Below are 18250 nucleotides of genomic sequence, written 5' to 3' on the forward strand. Positions count from 1 at the left end.
CCTTCACACAGAACACAGGCAGGTTTTGGACCAGACACCTTAGGTGAGGGTATTGCAGGTGTCCCAGTGCAGAGCCCTCCCATGTGCCCCTGCCCACGTTTCCTTGCACACCAAGGACACAGAGCAGCTACTCACAGTGGCCCACTCCCATGGCTCCATAGTGATTGGATACTGCAATGAGGTCATACACGTACGAGCCTGCCCTCGGGTCGCAGACGAACTCGGACATGTTCAAACCCCTGGAAGGAAACACAAAAGTATCAGTACACCAGTAACCATCACTTTTTAGGAACTGAAGCATGGCACCAGTGCTGCTCTGCTGCTCAGGTGCTGTTAATGTGAAAACCAGACTTGGTACCCCTCCCACACAAGGCAGGTCCTGACAAACACAGCAAGCAGTGCCAGAAGGTTTAGAGGGAGGTGTTGAATAAAACACAGCTTGGAGTGTCCCTGTGTAGGCATGAAGAGTGAGATAGGAATAGCAAGGGATACGCTTCATCCCACAGCAGGATGCTAGCAAGTAGAAGCAGAGGGACAAGTCAGGCTTTTATCTTGTAATTGTGCAATACTCAATACTGCAAGTGCAGCACTGCCCAAAAAATTTGCTAAAGTTGCTACAGAAGTTCTCTTAGTTGAATCACATGTGCTTAACTGAATTTCAGAAGAAACAGTTCCTGCTAGCTACTAATGCTCATTGAGATGTATAAAGCTGAACAGCATTAACAAACACCACCCCTCAAAAATACTAACCCTCTCAACTCATGCCCGCTGTCCAGCCATTCAAACACAGAAAACATCTGCTCCAGTTACAGCCTTTACAACAAGCCCACCCAACAGAAACATCTTGACCAAGTTCTTCAAGCTCTTCCTAGCCTGAGAGAAGAATCCTACCTGATGGGGAATTCCACAACCGTGTCAAGTTTATCCCTCCAGTATCTGCTGTACGAGAAGCGTTTTAAATGTACCACCAAAATCCTGGGCAAAGACCACAAGTCAAACTTCTTCGTGGCCTGCTGATGTTTCTTACAGTTAGGGCAGTACCTAAGGAAGGAGTAACAAGCAAGGAAATTAATGAGTGCATCAAAAGAAAAGCTTCTGGCCTTCCATTAAAGATGCCTCACTAGCACAAGCACAGTCCCTGCCTGACAGAAGGTGCACTGCCTGTGGAATATGCAGGTGAACACACTGCCTCAGAGAATTCCAAACTCCAACCTGCTTTCACTTTACAGTCCTATGGCAAGTATGTTAACTGCACATGGTACAAAAACTTCTAAAATAGCCTGGTCATTGGAAGCTACATTCCCAATGACACTTTTTTCCTTAAATATAGGCAAGAAACAAATACTTTTATTAACCCATGTCCTCAGCCTATTCAGTCAATGACTAAATATAGATCTGACAGACTTCTCAAAAATGAGGACAAGAGGACAGACCTGGGAAATTATAAATGTGAACTCAAACAGTTATACTTTATGGTAAATATGGGAGGCAGACAGAGGTTCTTACCACGGGTCATGTTCACCAAGTGTTTCCATAGTAGTGAAGAGCTCTATGCAGTCTCTGAGGGCTACAACAGCCTTCTTCTTCTGTGGCTGTAGCATGCTTCCATGTTTTTCAAATGCCTAGTGGAAGAGACAGGTGCTTTATTCAATTCCATGCACTCTAATCCCTGACACCAAGAAATTACATACTTTATTCAACTCCATGTACTCTGTAATCCCTGACACCAAGAAACTACATGCTCACTTTCCCCACACTGCCTATCTCTGCACCTCCTTCCCCACCCAATCACCTCCAGCTTCCAGCCACTCCTTTCTTATGCTAAATAGCCCATAAGAGAAAATATACGTACTAACTTGGGTTTAGAGCTTTTATCAAGACAATAAAAACTATCTTATTCTGTTACAAAAAACCAGTTTACTCTGTTAAAAAGATGACCTACCAGAACACCGTTTACTGTCACCTTTTAAATACTATGCAAATTTATATAGATGACTTATGAAAAGAGCATACTACAACCTGTGCCTCCTGTTCATCATAAAGTAGCCTCCGTGTCTCAGAGTCCCAGTCAGTAGCAACTGCAGAAAAAGCTACCAAAAAAAAAAAAAAATTATTGCACAGGTGTAAAAAGAAGGAAAAAAAAAAACCAGAAAGAAAATAATTACCATTCAGTTTTAAGATCTTTCCTTCAACAATGGAGTTTATCTCAGAGGTCCCAGAGGAATTCACAAGGCTAAAAGTGAAATGCTGTTTCTTGCAAGGCTGCAGGTCCCTTGCTGACTCCACTTGCATACAACCCTCAGAGTGGCAGGGGTCAACTTCTGTCAGCTTTTCTTTGCCTTCCTCTCCACCATCCTGATGCTCCATCTCTTCTATGTCACCTGGAAAAAAAATCCAAACAAAGACAATAGTAAAGGTACTAAAGTAAAGTTATTTCCATTCTTTGGGGAAAATGGACAGGTATTTTCCCCATTTAACTCTTTGCAGCTGTTACCCTCAGGGCTACACTAGTGAATCATTTCAAACAGGGAAGGGAAACACTCATGTGCCATCAGCATCAAGATTCCTGGAGAGCATGTGGCCTAGGAATGAGACTGTTGATTCTATGTTCTCCAACAGACAAATTTCTCCACAATCTCTGTGACCTAACAGGCCAGTTTTCATCCCCAAAGGGCATGTCAGGAAAGCTTGCCTCTGGAGGGAGGCACCTGGACACCTCAATTAAGCAAGAACTTCCCTAACATTGGTCAGGATGAATGCACATCCACACCTTGTTCTCCAGCTGCTGCACATCTGATCTCCCTAGGAAGGAAAAGGTCTGTAAGATTCTCCCTGTACCATGCAGATGTCCAGCACAACAGTGTGGTTTATTCATGGTGGAGAAACAACCTGCTAGAGCTTAAGCCAAGTACATACACACAAAACAAATGCTGTTAGAAAGCTAAAGTGCTGAAAAGCTTCCACAGATTTTGAAAGGGCTTTACCTTCAACCACACCATTGGAGCCATTGCAGGTTCCTCTGTCTGGGCAGGGTGGGGAGTATTCTTCTGCCAGAGGGAGTTTCACACAGCGGCTGAAGAGAAGGGATACGTTTCTTACACAACCATACTGTAGCTGTGCACCAGAACAGCAGCACACCCCTATGTCATCAGCTCCTGCTGCCCAATTCCCTCCAGCAAACCCTCAGAATGAGTCAAACAACAATTTCCTAAATCTTTGCTCTCACTGCTTGTTCCATGTTTCACTGGCTGTATATTGAAAAGGCAAAAGTAAGTTATGGTGGCCCCAGCTGTGAGCCCTGAAAACATGCCCTCAAGTTGTGCTCCTGACTCCTTTTGCAAGGCTGAGCCAGCAGTATCTGTTGCAAAGCCCAAAAAAACAGGACCTTGAAATGTCCCTGGGGCTTCCAGACACTAATGCAATGCAAATCCTGATTTATACAACCCACACAAATCAAGGAAAATTCTCCCTGTTAACAAGGATTCAGTAATCCTATTACAGTGTAATTGAATAAGTGACCTCTAGAGATTGGCATAGGATCCAAAGGTACAGCCATGACTTACCTGATCTGCTCCAAAACCACACTGTACAGGTGATCCACAGTGAGCTTGTTTTTGGGCACAGATATTAACAGTGGTTGCCCAAAGAGCACAGTCCCTGAAGTATTGCTGGATTGCCTCATTGTCTTTTCCCGAAAGTAAATGGAGAGAGTAACATACTCTGAGCCATCCTCACTTGGCTTGCAAACTTCATACCTGTTTGAAACATAGGTATTTCCATGGGTTATTTCCACTGCCAAGAAGCACAGCAGGTAGGACCAATATGAACTCAGTTCAAGTCTCTCCAACAGTACAAGAGGGCTGTGCTGTCCTCATGCTACAGAGCAATTTCCTGAACACACCCCATGGCTCACAGTGACACAGGACACACACCTGCAAATAACTCAGCTGCCACCTTCCCTCTGTCTTTATTCCTAATTCAAACCCCTATTACCAATCACCGCCCAAGACACTACCCTGACAACTCCACTGTGCTTCAACCAGTGAAAAGTACTGAATGTACTTTGAAATTCTTCTGACAGTGTTTGTTCCCACTGGAGAAAGAAATCTTCTTAATACCTTGGGTCTTGCATTCTCCCAGCCTCTCAATCAGTTTTATGGCCTGAGCTCACATCACTGAGCAGCTAATGTTTCATAAAACCATAAGTCTGGAAACATCTGCTTCACAGAAAAATCCAAGGACAGTAAACAAACAAGAAAAATTCTGGAAGACAACAAACAGCCTGGGAGAACAGTGAGGAGACTGTGACGCAGTTTGTGCCCTGGGTGAAACAGCAAATGAGGTATTTGCAGCTGTCAGAGGAGAGGCAAGAGTAACCACGTGGTCCAACACTATCACAATGTTTGCTTCAGGCCTATTTATTACAAAAGATTCATTTTCAGGATGCCAAGTCACACTGCTCTTTAATTTAGTGAGTCACCTGTCCCAGATTTATCTTAAAACTGAAAGAGAAAGAAAGATTTCATTAAAAGATGTCACTACACATTATGACCTACATCTCAGTCACATATCTGAATGCAGTAAACTCCTAACAATTCTCTTCCATTAGACAAGCCCCTTCCCTTCTCTCAAGAGCTAAGAAACATTTTTTATTCCTGTGTTCAGAGGAGGGAGGAGAACAAATTTCAGAACTGTAATTCTGCTTCATCCTACTTACAACAAAAAAGGATCTTAACTTGGGACTTAGACTGAGCTCAGTAGAGTACATGAGGGAAAACATCCTGCCAGGGAGTCCCAGCCCACCAAGAACACAAGAGCTCACAGCCAGCATAAGAGAGTCCAATGCCAGCAGCTGTTGAGGTTTTCTAGGCTGTCAGTGGTATCAGCTGGACACCAGCATCACGTACACTGCACACCTCCTAAAGTTTCCTGAGAAACAGCACCACTAAAAGGTGAATTATTTCACTTAGTACTGTTTAAACCACAAAAGGCCATACTCAGTCCCAGAATACAAACTGTGATTAACACCAGGTCCCATGAGACCCTTAGCCTAAACTCCTGTAACACAGCTCAGTGCATGACACTCCCATGACTCCTCTCACACCACCTACACTGCTTTGCAAGCAGCAATTAACAAAGCCTCATTTACCCTCCACCCTCATGCACCTGAATGAAGCCCTGCCCGTGAGAAGGAACAGATGGGACAGAAATAAAAGACTATTCCCAAAGGTAGGGGCCATCCATCACAAACAGCAAGCATGCAGCACCCCATAACACTCCACAGAGAGCAGCTCACACACTTCTCACCAAAACACAACAGATCTGATTACTGATTAAGTGTCCCTCTCCCCACTCCACCTCAGAACACCTTTTATATACTAGTATTGAAAGCAGACATATCAGAATCAAGATCTTTCATTTTTATAATCTCCTGAGCACCAGCTATCCCTTGGAAAAAGAACCAAAACCAAAGTACTTTATGTATAGTGTAACAGACTGTAGAGCTGATAATGGGAATTGCTGGACAAAACCTCATAATTCTGTATGTTACAACCTAATTGAAATAATAGAACATGAAGGTGATGCTACTCCAGATGACACAACATGGTTTTAGAAGTCAGAAACATTAGCTCAGCTGCTACCACACTGCTAGATACTGGCTAATTGCCTTTATAATTCATGACAACTCAGAAAAGTGCCTGAAAACTGCTAAGCAATAGTGTAGGACTTGACCAGTCTTTATCAGCATTATGGAGGTTCAGATCTGTGGTTTCAATCCAGAAAGCAATGAGGTAACTTCTGTTCCATTGCACCATGAAGGTAAGCAAGTGCACAGAAGAATGGAAAGCTGTGAAGGACCAGAGCTACAGGAAAGCAAAAAATACTCTGAGCTAAACACCAAGCTAATATACAGGTAGTATGTTACTGAAACATTCCCTCACAGGTGCTGGGATCTATGGTATTAACTCCAGCTGCAAAACACTATGTGGATCACAAGTCAATCTACAGCAACAACCAAGAAGTCTATTTTGAAAGAGAACAGAGAAGGGCAGGAAGAAATTGTTTGCAGAAGCTGTCAAACAGATCTGCCTGAGGGGGGTTACTATACACAACAACCCAGAAATGCTGCTCAGAAGCCACAACAGGGTCAAAAGCTGGGAGAAACTGCTGCACATATTCTGATCTCTTCTAGGAAGTGGACATACTCCTAATCTGTTTACTTTCCTTCATAATACCAGAACACACACACAAACAAGTAAACTAAGATCAGAGACTGAAAATTCAATTTTCTTAAGACAATGGACAGTTTGCCCCATAGAAACTGGTCAAAGGATTTTGCCAGTCTTGCAGAGGAGCAAGATTAAAAATGATGAGGAATTCACACAGGAGGTTTACACAAGGCTTAAATAAATACAAGTTCATTTTGGAAAGGACGCAAACCCTCATTTAAAACAAGAAAACCCCAATTTTAGTAAGCATGAACAAACTTCACAGATCAGTCTGCTACAAGATCCCACACATCTCAAATGTTTTGTTTAAAACTACTGGGCCTGCTGGTCCGCTGACCTCACTAAGTAAGTTCAGTAATTGCTGTAGCTTCTGTCACATTAAAAAACCTAACATCTCTGCAGCCAGTGATGTTTGTTCAAGACCATGAACTTAACTAAATGTAATACACAGCATGTTGTAAGAGAAGGCAGAAAACATGGCATGTATGGCAAAATGAATAGATCCTATTCAAATATACACACTTTTATAGGTTAAAGGTGACCTGCAAATCAATCTGTGAAACTTTTATCAACATAAACAATACATGTTATGTAATATGCCCCATTAGCCAGGCTAAGAGAACAGGGGTATCTAGTTTATCCACCAGAATATTTTTCTTCTTAGTTCCTCAGAACTAAGAAGAAACACTAAGAACAGTGCCCTTCTGTGGGCTGTGGAGTTTGTTTTTGTGTGTCACTTACCTGAGCCCTTGTAGGCCGGCTCCGAGCTCCAGCAGGATCCCTGGTGATGGGACATCACCAGCAGGGTGCATGTGTGGGGTTACATTGGAGCAGGAGCCGGAGGTCCTAGTGGGGCTGGGCTTCCCAGGACCTGAGGAAAAGAAACAGCAAGTGTTTGGGTTGTGTGCTGAATGCTGTGCTCTGCTTAGCCTGGGCAATGAGAGCATTCAGCACAAACACTGAACTGCTGTCATCAAATTGATTTGCAGACCACCTTTACAGGAGAGATTTCTGATCATTTGCCACAGACTTCGCTGTCCTTCCACAGAACAACATGCTTGGAGAGAACCATTTCCAACTGTGAGAAGTGGGATATGCTCCCACCATTCTCTGGCTGCACTGCCCCTGCACGTCGTGTCAGTGATCTTGTTTCAACCCTCTCCACTTCTGCATCTCAGCTCTTCTCCAACAAATATTACCACAATATTGCTCCATGACTACCTGACAGTTCCAAACGTGTCAAGATGAGAGTGAGATGAGCGCAAAGCCTTGTGAAAGGCTTGGAGAATTTCCAAAATTTCCAAATTCTCCTTCCCTTTCAGTGGAGAAGAAAATGTAGTTTTGTCCTCTTGTGTAAAAGGTGCCAGGTTAATTTTGGCATACATTTCAAAGTAACTTAAAGTCACCTAAATATCAAGAAGCCCAGTGGTATTTGCATTAATTATTTTGAGGTTTTAGTATCAGAGAGATCAACAGGTAAGAAAATAAACCAGAGAACTGATGAACCAAAAACTGAGCAGCTCAGAGGAAAAACGTATCTTAGACATTCAGGGCACATCTTCATTTTCCATACTGCAATCCATTCAGCTTAAGTTCCAACTGGAGTTCAATTCTTGCCCCCTTCCTCACTCCTCTGGATTCAGTATTTCCACCACTTTAGTGGCACATTAAAATTCACAATACACATCTCAAGATGTCCAAGATGCCCTGCAAAAATTGAATGTGTCTTCTCTCATAACCCTAGGGTGAAAACCAGAGAAAAACTCACAGTTTTTCCCACCACAAAAATAACCTGTAAAAGGCAGCAGCTCAATATTCCATACCTCCCACATATATTTCCCACATTTCCCAATTTTCACCAACAGTGCAGTCTGGACTACAATACCTATGTCTGCAGACCATGTCCTCTGTTAAGCAAATGCTCAGAAAAGCCAAGGCCCATTCCAGCTGCTCTATTCCTGCTGCAATGTGTTGTAAGAGTTCCTGCTCACTGACATTTCCAACCCAAGCATTTCAGGGAAATCCATGATCTGCTCAGTAACAAATCAACAGAGGCTCAAATCAAAAGCTGATGAACAGATATTGGTGTCAAAAGCAAAACATCAGTACAAAAGTACTGACTTGAATTTTTTTTAAGTCACAGCCCTGGTAGAGCACAGATCTCCTGCAGTGTTAGGAGTTTTTGAATTTTGAATTGAGATGTGTGTTGCCAGCTGGCCGGTGCACAATACAGTAAGATCAGAGGTCTGGCAAAGCACAGGGGTATTGTTGTCACAGGCAGGCCTGGCTACTGCTCTCAGCAAAGCAAATCTGCAGAAACACTGTAAGAGACTGACATTCATAGTTAAAATTTTTCAATCCTGAAACAACTGAATATCATGCTAAGAAAGATACAGAAGACAAGAATTGCCAGTTTACATTACAAGCAGATCCTACAGCTTCAGAACCACTGAAACCACTGATTTCTGTTACAGGACAGCCAAAAAGGTGATCACAGGTGGGAGAATTGAGCAAGGTCGTGTTTAGAGGGGGACAACGAGAGCAAGGAACACAGGAACAATTGGATGGCAGCTGCACATGAACTCAGAGCCCTGGGGCTTTGTACTGCCCTATCATGACCCACTCATTCTTTGGATTCTCAGAGTCCAGCAAATAACCACAGATGATTACTAAAATAACCTTGGTTTGCTTCTGCCAGTGGAAGAGAGGAGTGCTTTTCAGGTGAGGAAACTCTTACACCTTTATAAGAATTATTTAAATGGAAGGAAGCAGTCTTCAGTTTATCACAGCTTCTCTCAGAATTCACTCAGTGTGGAAGGAATCACAGGAAGAAATCAGGAAGAACAAAAGAAAAGGCCTGTGAGCCTACCCCAATTCAAAGACTGAGCAACAAAATCCTTCAGAAAAAGATTTCCAAAATCAACAGGACCCACTGAGCCATCCATAATTTCAAAATGTAAGTTTGGGAAATGCACACAAGTTTTGGGAAAATATACATGAGAAATATCTCCTTCTGAATATGCTGTACTGATTTAATTCTGTTTTGCATAGTTTTCCCCTTCGTTTTCTAACCAATGAAAGAAACTTAGCATCTAACTGTAATTACTTAAAACAAAGAGTGAGATACACACATTACAGTTTTCCCACAGGGAAATCTTGTTGCTGGACACTACTGGGGAATAAGAGCATATGATCATTATATAAAAGGGACAGGATCAATAAAACATTACTTAGGAAAGAGTTCAAGCACATGAGAGAGCGAGTATCATGAAGTGAGTATCATTTAAATACAAGAGATACTTTGATTTCAGAAAACATCTTTTACTAGAATAAAAAAAAATTAATTGATGGTACTCAGTCATACCCCAGGTTGCATTATATGTCAACTTGAAGCACATCTACATTAACATTTAGTACCTAAGAACATATCCTGCAAAAGGTGCCAGGACTACCAGCTTGTTTTTCACACCTGATAGCTGACATAGCACTCACTTGGCTTTACTGCACTAAGCCAAACACCCTGAAATGATGCAGCTTCCCTATTTGATTTATAAATAAGCAATGCTATTAAAAACCCCATCTGTTCTGTAACTTCTATCTTCCTAGACTCAAAGCTGGTATAATTTATAGTCTTACCACACAAGGCCATTAAGTGATTCAAACAAATGTTAGGAAAAATTCAAGTTTTTATAACATGGTAGGCAAGCAGCTTCCAGAAGGATTCTTCCTTTCTTAAAAAGCAATTGCTATCTTTTCAGCCCAAAACTCTAGAAAGTGTTCTTAAGAGTTTCTTTTGTGGTAATATTCAGTATAAATGTAGTGCAAACAAATGTTTTATGAGTTAGCATGGTTTATTGAGTCTTTTTTAGGTTATTTATTTCAATTGTGAATTTGGGGTGAAAACACTGACTGTAAAACCCTACACTGCTGTATTTTCTAATAATAGGCATCTGTTCCCCTTCATTAAGTGATACAATGACAGTTTTCTTTCAGGAACAGGAGAGAGCTGCATCACTCTGTGTAACCAGTTATACACCCCACAGCTCCATCACCAGTACAGCAGCACCTTTTCCAAGATGAACATTTCATGCACTGTGCAGGCATACAGAGCATCCTCCAAGTCATAAGCAGCAAGTCTTTTCCTGTCACTACTCTAAAGAATTTGCCTTAATTTAAGAAGAAAAAAATGCTTTTTACTGAAAAACTCTTCTACACTGATTTTGGGGAAATAAAATGTTTCTCAACATTTCAAGTGGAAACAGGCTTGTTCTTTAACAGTGGAAGGTTTTGAAAGACCTATTCTTTTAAAGTATTTTTATTCCTTTTTTTAATAAACAGTAAGATATTTGCCTGTAATCTAAGAAGTCGCATCAAACTCTTGAAGTTACTGGCGGCAGCAATCCGAACAAACGACCACCACATAGCACATTCCCCAGCCACACATTACACAGCACCTGCAGGAGGGCAGAAACCTGACCTGCCAAGTCATTGCCCATAACTTCTGACACAAACACAACAGCTTGAGCAGGACTTGACAAGTTCCTCTTTAACTGTAAAACCATCCTTTCTGGAAGAAGCAGAAGGCAGAGGTACATCATAACTAAAAGCACATTCCCTAATGGAAAACAGGTTTTGAAGATGGCAGGACAGAAATATAGTAGATGGAAACAAAGTGGCATCCAAGAACCTATTCTAACCATTTATTGAATGACCTTAGAACACCTAACAGCAGACTTTTTATAACCAGACAAGTCAGGCAGATTGTCCACACTAGAAGTAATTACGCATTTGCCTTTAAAAAACGTTCCTCTTTATGAACAAGTGTTTCTCTGCTGTTTTTTTGAGACAAGACTTCCTTTCAATAAAAGAATGCTAGTTTTTAGCTATAGTTAGAATATTACTTTACATATCTTTTTCCTGGCAGCATTACCCATTAGAAGGACTTCCTATGAACAGCTTTTTCCTAATTCTTGCCCTGGTGCCTGGCTTCTTGCTCTTGCCCCTCAGTGCTGAAAAGCTCTTGGAGGGTGTACATGGAAAAACAGGATTTGCAAAACTTCCTCCTGCTACCTCTCCTCTTCCTTAGAAGGCTATTTTTAACCCAGGTCAGTCCACTCACTGTGACTCACAGCAGCACCTCATTTACAGTTACCCTGCACATAAAAGGAAGTGGCAATTGCAAAGGAAAATACACTTGGAGCTGCAGTTCAGCCAATGCTTGCCCCACACCCCAGAACAGACCTGATTCAGACATAGCTGTTTTCTGTGGAGGAACTTCCAACATGTTATGCCTGTATGAAAGCAGGGATTTTTTTGCAATTACCACTGTAATGTCATGCTTCTTGTTTTTAAAATGTTTTACTTGCTGTAGAAACAGACAGACTTACAAACTAACACTCTACAAACAGATTTCACAGAAGCCAAACATCCTTCCCAGAGATCCCAACTGGTCACACAATTGAAGACAACTTTTACAAAACTCCTTCATGACATCTAAGCAATAAGGTCATAACTGACAGCATGACAAAAGAGCATCAGTATGTCACAGCATCCCACCCCGTGAAAGGTTCACACAGCACCAGAGGATGTCAGTGCATGTCTCCACACAGACCCAATAATTTCATGGCAGCAACATTCTTGCATATTTCAGCTGCAATAGAGGAACACAGCTTTTGCTCTCCTCACCAGATTTCAGAGGTGACTGCAAGTATCTCACCCACCACACACATGTAGAACATCAAGCAGGATGAAACCCTCAGCTTTGCCCCCACAACAACAGTTTAGATACAAGCAGTGTTAAGCACCAGCCAAGAGTCTATAAAAACCCCCAGTCATGGTGCTCTAACAACTGTGATGGATTTTGGAGAGGCAGAGTACCACACCTTTGACTTTGTACTATCCTAGTAACAGCACAAAGCTTTTGGCTGACTTGGAAAACATAAGGACAACAAGCTCGAGCAAAACTAAAAATGTCAGCAAGAGCAAAACTGTAATCCAGATATAATTATGTCCTAAAGAGGCTTGTAGGAAGTTCTAAACTGCATAACACAGACCAGATTAAAAGTTCATTATCACCCAAGGGCCATGTCCTCCTGTGTTAGAAGAATACCAGCTGAACACTGCATATATTGACCTGCTGGTAGGAGTAGTGCTGCATTACTGCTGTGTCACGCAAAAGATCTACAAGAAGGCTTAGGTTTTGTAGGGAACAGGAATTGGGTTTTAGAACCTGAAACCAAAGCATATGTTTGGCAGTATTCTTCACACGTGGCATTTTCCCAGGCTACTCACACAAAGATGTCGTCTTTTGGCATGATAGGATTTAAACCTTCATCCATTTGGAAGATTTTGTGGAATCTGTGATTATACACGTCTGTCACCACCATCTAGGACAGCAAGTGAGATTTGCAAAGTGATTATAGTAAAATCTTACATAAATTTAGGTAAATTACCTTTAAATTCAAGCAACAGTTTATTCCAATTCTCTATCACAATTGTCAGCATACCAACATCAACTGTACTTTACTTTTCTGTCCCTTATCTTAAACCTCTCTACTGCAATGGGACTATCAGAATAAATACAGACTGTTTCATGCATCTTTTTAATCTTACAAGCAAAGAACAGCATTTTAACTTATTACAGTTTTGTCACTAACCCATTAAGTTTAGCTTATCACCCATATAAAAGCTAGGCCACCAAAATGCTCCAAGAGCAAACATTTATCAAAATTACTGTCTGCATTTATCCTTACATTTTCTGCAGGAACACCAGAGAGTTTGGAAAGTGATTCACACAGATCCGAGATGGCCCCCATCACTGGCACCACAACCCGGTACTAGGAACAAAGATAATGTTATACTTACACCAGGCAAAATAAACCCACGAAAGGCAGAGAGCAAGAAAATGGAAATAAAATTTTTAAACTCTTAAATCTTTATAATTTGCAGGAGTTCTGCTAAATTTAAGGTCATAACCGTACACTTGAAGGTCTTCTGGATCTCAGCTTTACCTTACAAAGCAGTGATTTGGAGGGAATGAAAGCTGTGAACAGCCTTCTGCTGTGATCAGGCTCAGCAGTAGTAAAACTCAGGAAAAAACATAATCACCAGGCACAGCAGCTTGCTGAGAACATAAAATTGTTGTTTTTTTCTGTGATAAAAAACATCTTAGAGTCATTCTGCTCAATGCTGCTAAAGGTCAAGCCAAAAATCTTGACAGACATGGAAATACTCCCAATCAGTTCCTCCAAAACTGCATCAGGACATCCAGTCACTCTCCTTGGGTGTCCCAGCTTGTGCTTCTGTGACATGTGGCAAGCACAAGGCTACTTTAGGGATGTGTGTATCCATTTGAAAATAAAGTGGGGTTCAAATTTAAAACAAGTCTATTGAGGAGGCTGAAAAAGCAAACATGTAGTTTTTCTTTTTTTTTTTTTTTTTTTCTCCCAAAAGGAGTTACTTTTCAATTCTGTTTGAAATTCAGAGGCCTAACCCATTTACAATCACAGAACCATAGAATATTCTGAGTTGGAAGGGACCCACAAGGATCATCAAAGCCCAACTCCGGGCCCTGCACAGGACACCCCAACAATCCCACCATGTGCCTGAGAGCATTGTCCAAACAGTCCTTGAACATTGAGAGGCTTGGTACTGTGATCACTCCCCGGGCGAGTGTGTTCCAGTGCTCAACCACCCTCTGGGTGAAAAATCTTTTCCAGATATCCAACCTAAACCTCCCCTGACTCAGCTTCAGACCCTTCCCTTGGGTCCTGTCACTGGTCTCAAAAGTGAACAGAGAACCTGCCTTTTCCCTTTGTGAGGATGCTGAAGACCACAAGGTCTCTCCCCTCAGTCTCCTCTTCCCAGGCTGAACAAACCCAGTGATATCATAAGGCTTCCCCTCCAGACCCTTCACCATCCTCATGGCTCTCTTTGGACAGTCTCTAGTGATTTATGTATATTTTGTATTGTGATGACCTAAACTGCCCCCAGCTTTTGAGGTGAGGCTGCCCCAGTGCAGAGCAGAGGACAGTCCTCTCCTGTGACAGGCTGTGCACCTCAGGGCACAATGTTAAGTTACATCTTTACATTTTGTAAGCACATTGCTGCTTTCAGGGAGCAGCACATCACACAGGTCAGCTCACCACAGAAAGCCACTTCCAGCTGACCATGACCTTAGCTTCATGAGCCAAGATTTTATGAAGTCACTTGATTTCACATCCCAGATTTTTCATCACAAAACCCATATTACCTCACTCAAAGGTGAACATCAATATCCTTTGGATTACTTTAAGAGTCTCAATTTTAAAATCTAATAGAACTCAGATGACTTAAAAGAAATTTGTGTCCTCAACATGCCTCACCTGGACAGGTCTGCGCTGTGGGTCTGCATATACCAGGGTAACTTCCATGGGACGATCCCTCCTCAAGGGCAGTGGCAGAGTTAAGTAACAGAAGGGATCAAAGGTCACAGAAACTTTAGAGCATTTGGGACAAACAAGGGTAGACTTGAAAAGACCATGAAAAATATCCACAATGATGGAATCATTCCTCAGCCTATGATTCTCCCATGCCTCTTTTGCCACTTCCTATAAAAACAATTTTAAAAAATATATTAGAAGTTATTTCGTGCAAAGATATCTACAGTGGGTTGAGCACCAGGACCAAAGAAAACTTGGAAAATTGATACTGATAGGTCCACTGCATAGGGAAGGGGCACTATCAGTATGTGTATGTCCAGCATAACACACTGGTATTTCTTCTCAGTGAAATTAGGGCCTAGCATCAAGTCAAATTTAATCTATCTGTTCTAGCTGAGTTTGATCAGGTGTTCCTTGGTGCACACAATGTTAGAAGCACAAATGGAGCTGAGGGGACAGTGACAGGGTCACATGTTGATCTTCAGGACAACCAGGTATGCTCCACTCTCCAGAAGGAAGGGAGTGCTGCCTGTTGCTTTGGAAAGGCAACTGCAGTTACAGCTTTCAAGAAAAAAGCACAGGTTTTTTTGTCTTGGAAAATGATGGCCATGTTTCACAAAGACAGTCTAAAAGGAGACAAATTACAATTCCCTGAAGACCTTCACAAAACAACTTATAAACTCCTTACCAAAGGGCATCTGGCATTTGTCTATTCAGGGCAATCACAGGCTGCTCTTAGCATGAGACTTTCAGTCTCAGGAAGAAAACTGAAAACAAGAAACGTATTGGGCCTCTATCAGGTCAACCTCATAAGATAATCACTCTTCTCTATTTAGGTAGAGTGCCACAAGGCGTGACACGGCTGTCCTGTGCCAGGGACACTGCTCTGTAGGAAGGATGTTTGTATGGCCTGTGAGCAGGAAGGCCAGGAGGAGTCCCAGAACCCAACCAAATGCCCTGGGAAGCAACACCTGCCCTATCCTTAAGTAAAGGACACTGTACCGAATCAGGTCTGCCATTGGCATCCTTCAGCTCCAAGTAGGGCTTCTTCTTCACTCTGTTCAAATCCTCATGCAAGCCATCTAGTAGGAAAGCCAAGAGCTCCTGGGAATCCTGCTGCTGGTATCCTGAGAACTGAGGAGCAAATCGCCCAACCTGTGTCTGAAACACAAAGGCAGGAGTAAGGGGATACAAAACTCTCAGGCTGTGGCTTCGGCACAGGTCAGCTCGCTGCAACATTCTGCTGGCAGTAGGCCACGGTGAACTGGATACTAGTGCAGGAAAAGGTGCCAGAACAATCTCCCCAGCTACTTTCAGCGTGAGAAGCAGCTCCTCACACTGAAGCAATGAGAACATTCACCAATAAACAAAGTTATAGACAAGGGGGTGCATTTTGATCTTCACTTTATGATTTAAATGTTTAGATTTGTAACTTGCACACCTTTTCTCACTGACCAAAGTTCAGTGGCAATTCATACGACCTGCCTAGTTTTGCAGCAAAGACCATTCTGATTCATCTGTAAACAGCCCTCAGGCTGGGAGGTCATTTACTTTAAAGAGCAGTAGCAAACTCTGAGGAAGGACACTGCTCACTGGGAAATTCCTCCCTGTACCCCAAAAAGCATTCACAAACAATTAAACACTGGAGCAATTCTGTCCTCAGCCTTCATAACATCAAACTATGTGGCAGGCACACTAGCTTTCACTGTTTCTTCTGTCCCAGAGCTGTGCTACAGGAACATGACACACTTACTTTAAACATACGTGGGGCCACATGAGACTGTCTCCCAGACCACATCTGTTTAATGAGATCTGCATAGGCTTCTGCGATTTCTCCCCTCATCCCCAGTGGGTTGTTCTGATTTATTTCAGCTTCATATTTATCTTCCAGGAAGTAGTCAGTCAGAGGAGGAGTATTGCTCAGGCACTGAGAACGTATTAAGAAAATTAATTTACTGCATGGGACGATGGATTTGTGTGACAATGAAACAACAAAACCAACTTTCACATCAGAACATGCACCAAGTTAACAAACTGGCGAGACTCGAGAGATTTTTAAGTAAAACAAAGAAAAAATTAATCTGCATTTGAAAGATTGATATCTAGAAAATTAAAGCATAATGGTAAATACAAGAAAGAAAATAATTGGTCCTTGACATGACTAGTTTGCATTATAAACTAAGATTGAAGTACGTTTGATTTAAGTTACTTGAGTAATAAAAAAATTTAAAGTTGACTCTTAACTAAGTCCAAGAAAACAGAGTGGCTTAAGGTTACCATGAGACAACTGAAAATAAAGTCATGCTGAAAAAAAAGCAGGGCAGCCCAAGTTTATTGTGGTGTCCTGAATACCACATGCATAATGCATTAGTTATTTTAAGACCTGTTCCAGATTTCAAAGCCATCACAGAAGTGACTGAAGTAATTTCACAGCACTGGTACCACACTAGATGTTTGCCCATTCCTTAAATCAAAGATTGTACAATTTGTCTCATATTTTGTTTTAACTTCTTAGCAAAAAACTACCCCAGCAAGTTTATGCATTCTTTAAAATGAACAAAATAATCCCAAGAAATTAAGTCCAAAATTAAAGAAATAATTATTAGCTTTGCATCACTGTTTCAACCTAAACACCTTGCACAATGAACCTGAATCCTTCCTGTGGCTTTTCATGTTCTTAGTTTTTCAAGAATCCTTAACACAGGCCCAGAACTGCATGCAGTGACTGCATGCAGTGACTGCATGCAGTCATTTGTGCAGCCCACACAAGTCAAAACATCCTCCACGTCAGCCCATTTTTGGCAGGGCACAGCACTGGGACCTTATGTTACAGTCAGGCACCTGTTCAGTACAACTTCCCCTGGCCACTTCAAATGCCACATATTTCAGATTCAGTCCCTAATACTGTAATATGTTTTACAGTACTAATGAGCTAAACATAAGCCAAACTAAACATGATTTTTTGGTCTGTTTATTTTTGAGGTGTACTCTCCCCATGAAATCACATTAAATATTCTTTTTTTTTCCCCACAGATTTTAATTCACAATATTTATGAGACTGATCTTTTATTTAATTCTGATCAGGACTCTTTCTAATTCTTACCTGTAATGCAGAATTCATGAAGCAGGTGTTTCCAAGGTTACTGAGTCCACAGAGTCCAGGTTGTGAGAGGGAAGCACTGTCCCTGCAGTTGTAAGAGTTACAGACAAACCCAGAACCTCTGGAATAAAAGGCAGTACAAGTACAGTGAACTCCACAGTGAGTTTGCCGAGTCTCAATAATACTTAAAAGTCACATCAAATACAAGTCAGAAAACTGTTTACTGAATTTTTTTAACTGTTTCTGCTGCTTCATAGGGGCTAAAGCTGAATACCAGGAATGTGAAATGTACATGCTAACTTTGGAAACATTAATCCTTACAAAGTCTATTATTTATTTATGGCTCCTAACACATCCATTTCCTCTGTCTGTAAGCAAACAGCACACAATCCCAATGCAGCAAGAGTATATAATACACTTTAAGAAATAATAAGGGAATTATGATCTGTATCTGGAAAGGCTTCTACCACAATGGCAGATAGACAAAAGAATATAAACCC

The 18250-nt window shown here is 41.7% G+C and overlaps 1 protein-coding gene across 3 annotated transcripts in view; it reads right to left on the reverse strand.

The window, feature by feature from the left end:
• USP4 (ubiquitin specific peptidase 4) overlaps nt 1–18250 on the reverse strand; it is a 33770-nt gene that overhangs the window by 3483 nt on the left and 12037 nt on the right. For all 3 annotated transcript variants that reach the window (XM_030282987.4, XM_072935070.1, XM_030282986.4), the window contains 13 exons: nt 17754–17871; nt 16404–16577; nt 15653–15811; nt 14594–14818; nt 12983–13066; nt 12522–12616; nt 3564–3755; nt 2985–3073; nt 2166–2381; nt 2020–2090; nt 1507–1622; nt 892–1041; nt 136–239 (listed from right to left, as the gene is read on the reverse strand). In XM_030282987.4, the coding sequence (XP_030138847.4) occupies nt 136–239; nt 892–1041; nt 1507–1622; nt 2020–2090; nt 2166–2381; nt 2985–3073; nt 3564–3755; nt 12522–12616; nt 12983–13066; nt 14594–14818; nt 15653–15811; nt 16404–16577; nt 17754–17871 (1793 nt within the window). The remainder of the gene's footprint in view (nt 1–135; nt 240–891; nt 1042–1506; nt 1623–2019; nt 2091–2165; nt 2382–2984; nt 3074–3563; nt 3756–12521; nt 12617–12982; nt 13067–14593; nt 14819–15652; nt 15812–16403; nt 16578–17753; nt 17872–18250) is intronic.

Source organism: Taeniopygia guttata, chromosome 12, assembly GCF_048771995.1.
Source record: "Taeniopygia guttata chromosome 12, bTaeGut7.mat, whole genome shotgun sequence".
Taxonomy (NCBI): Eukaryota; Metazoa; Chordata; class Aves; order Passeriformes; family Estrildidae; genus Taeniopygia; species Taeniopygia guttata.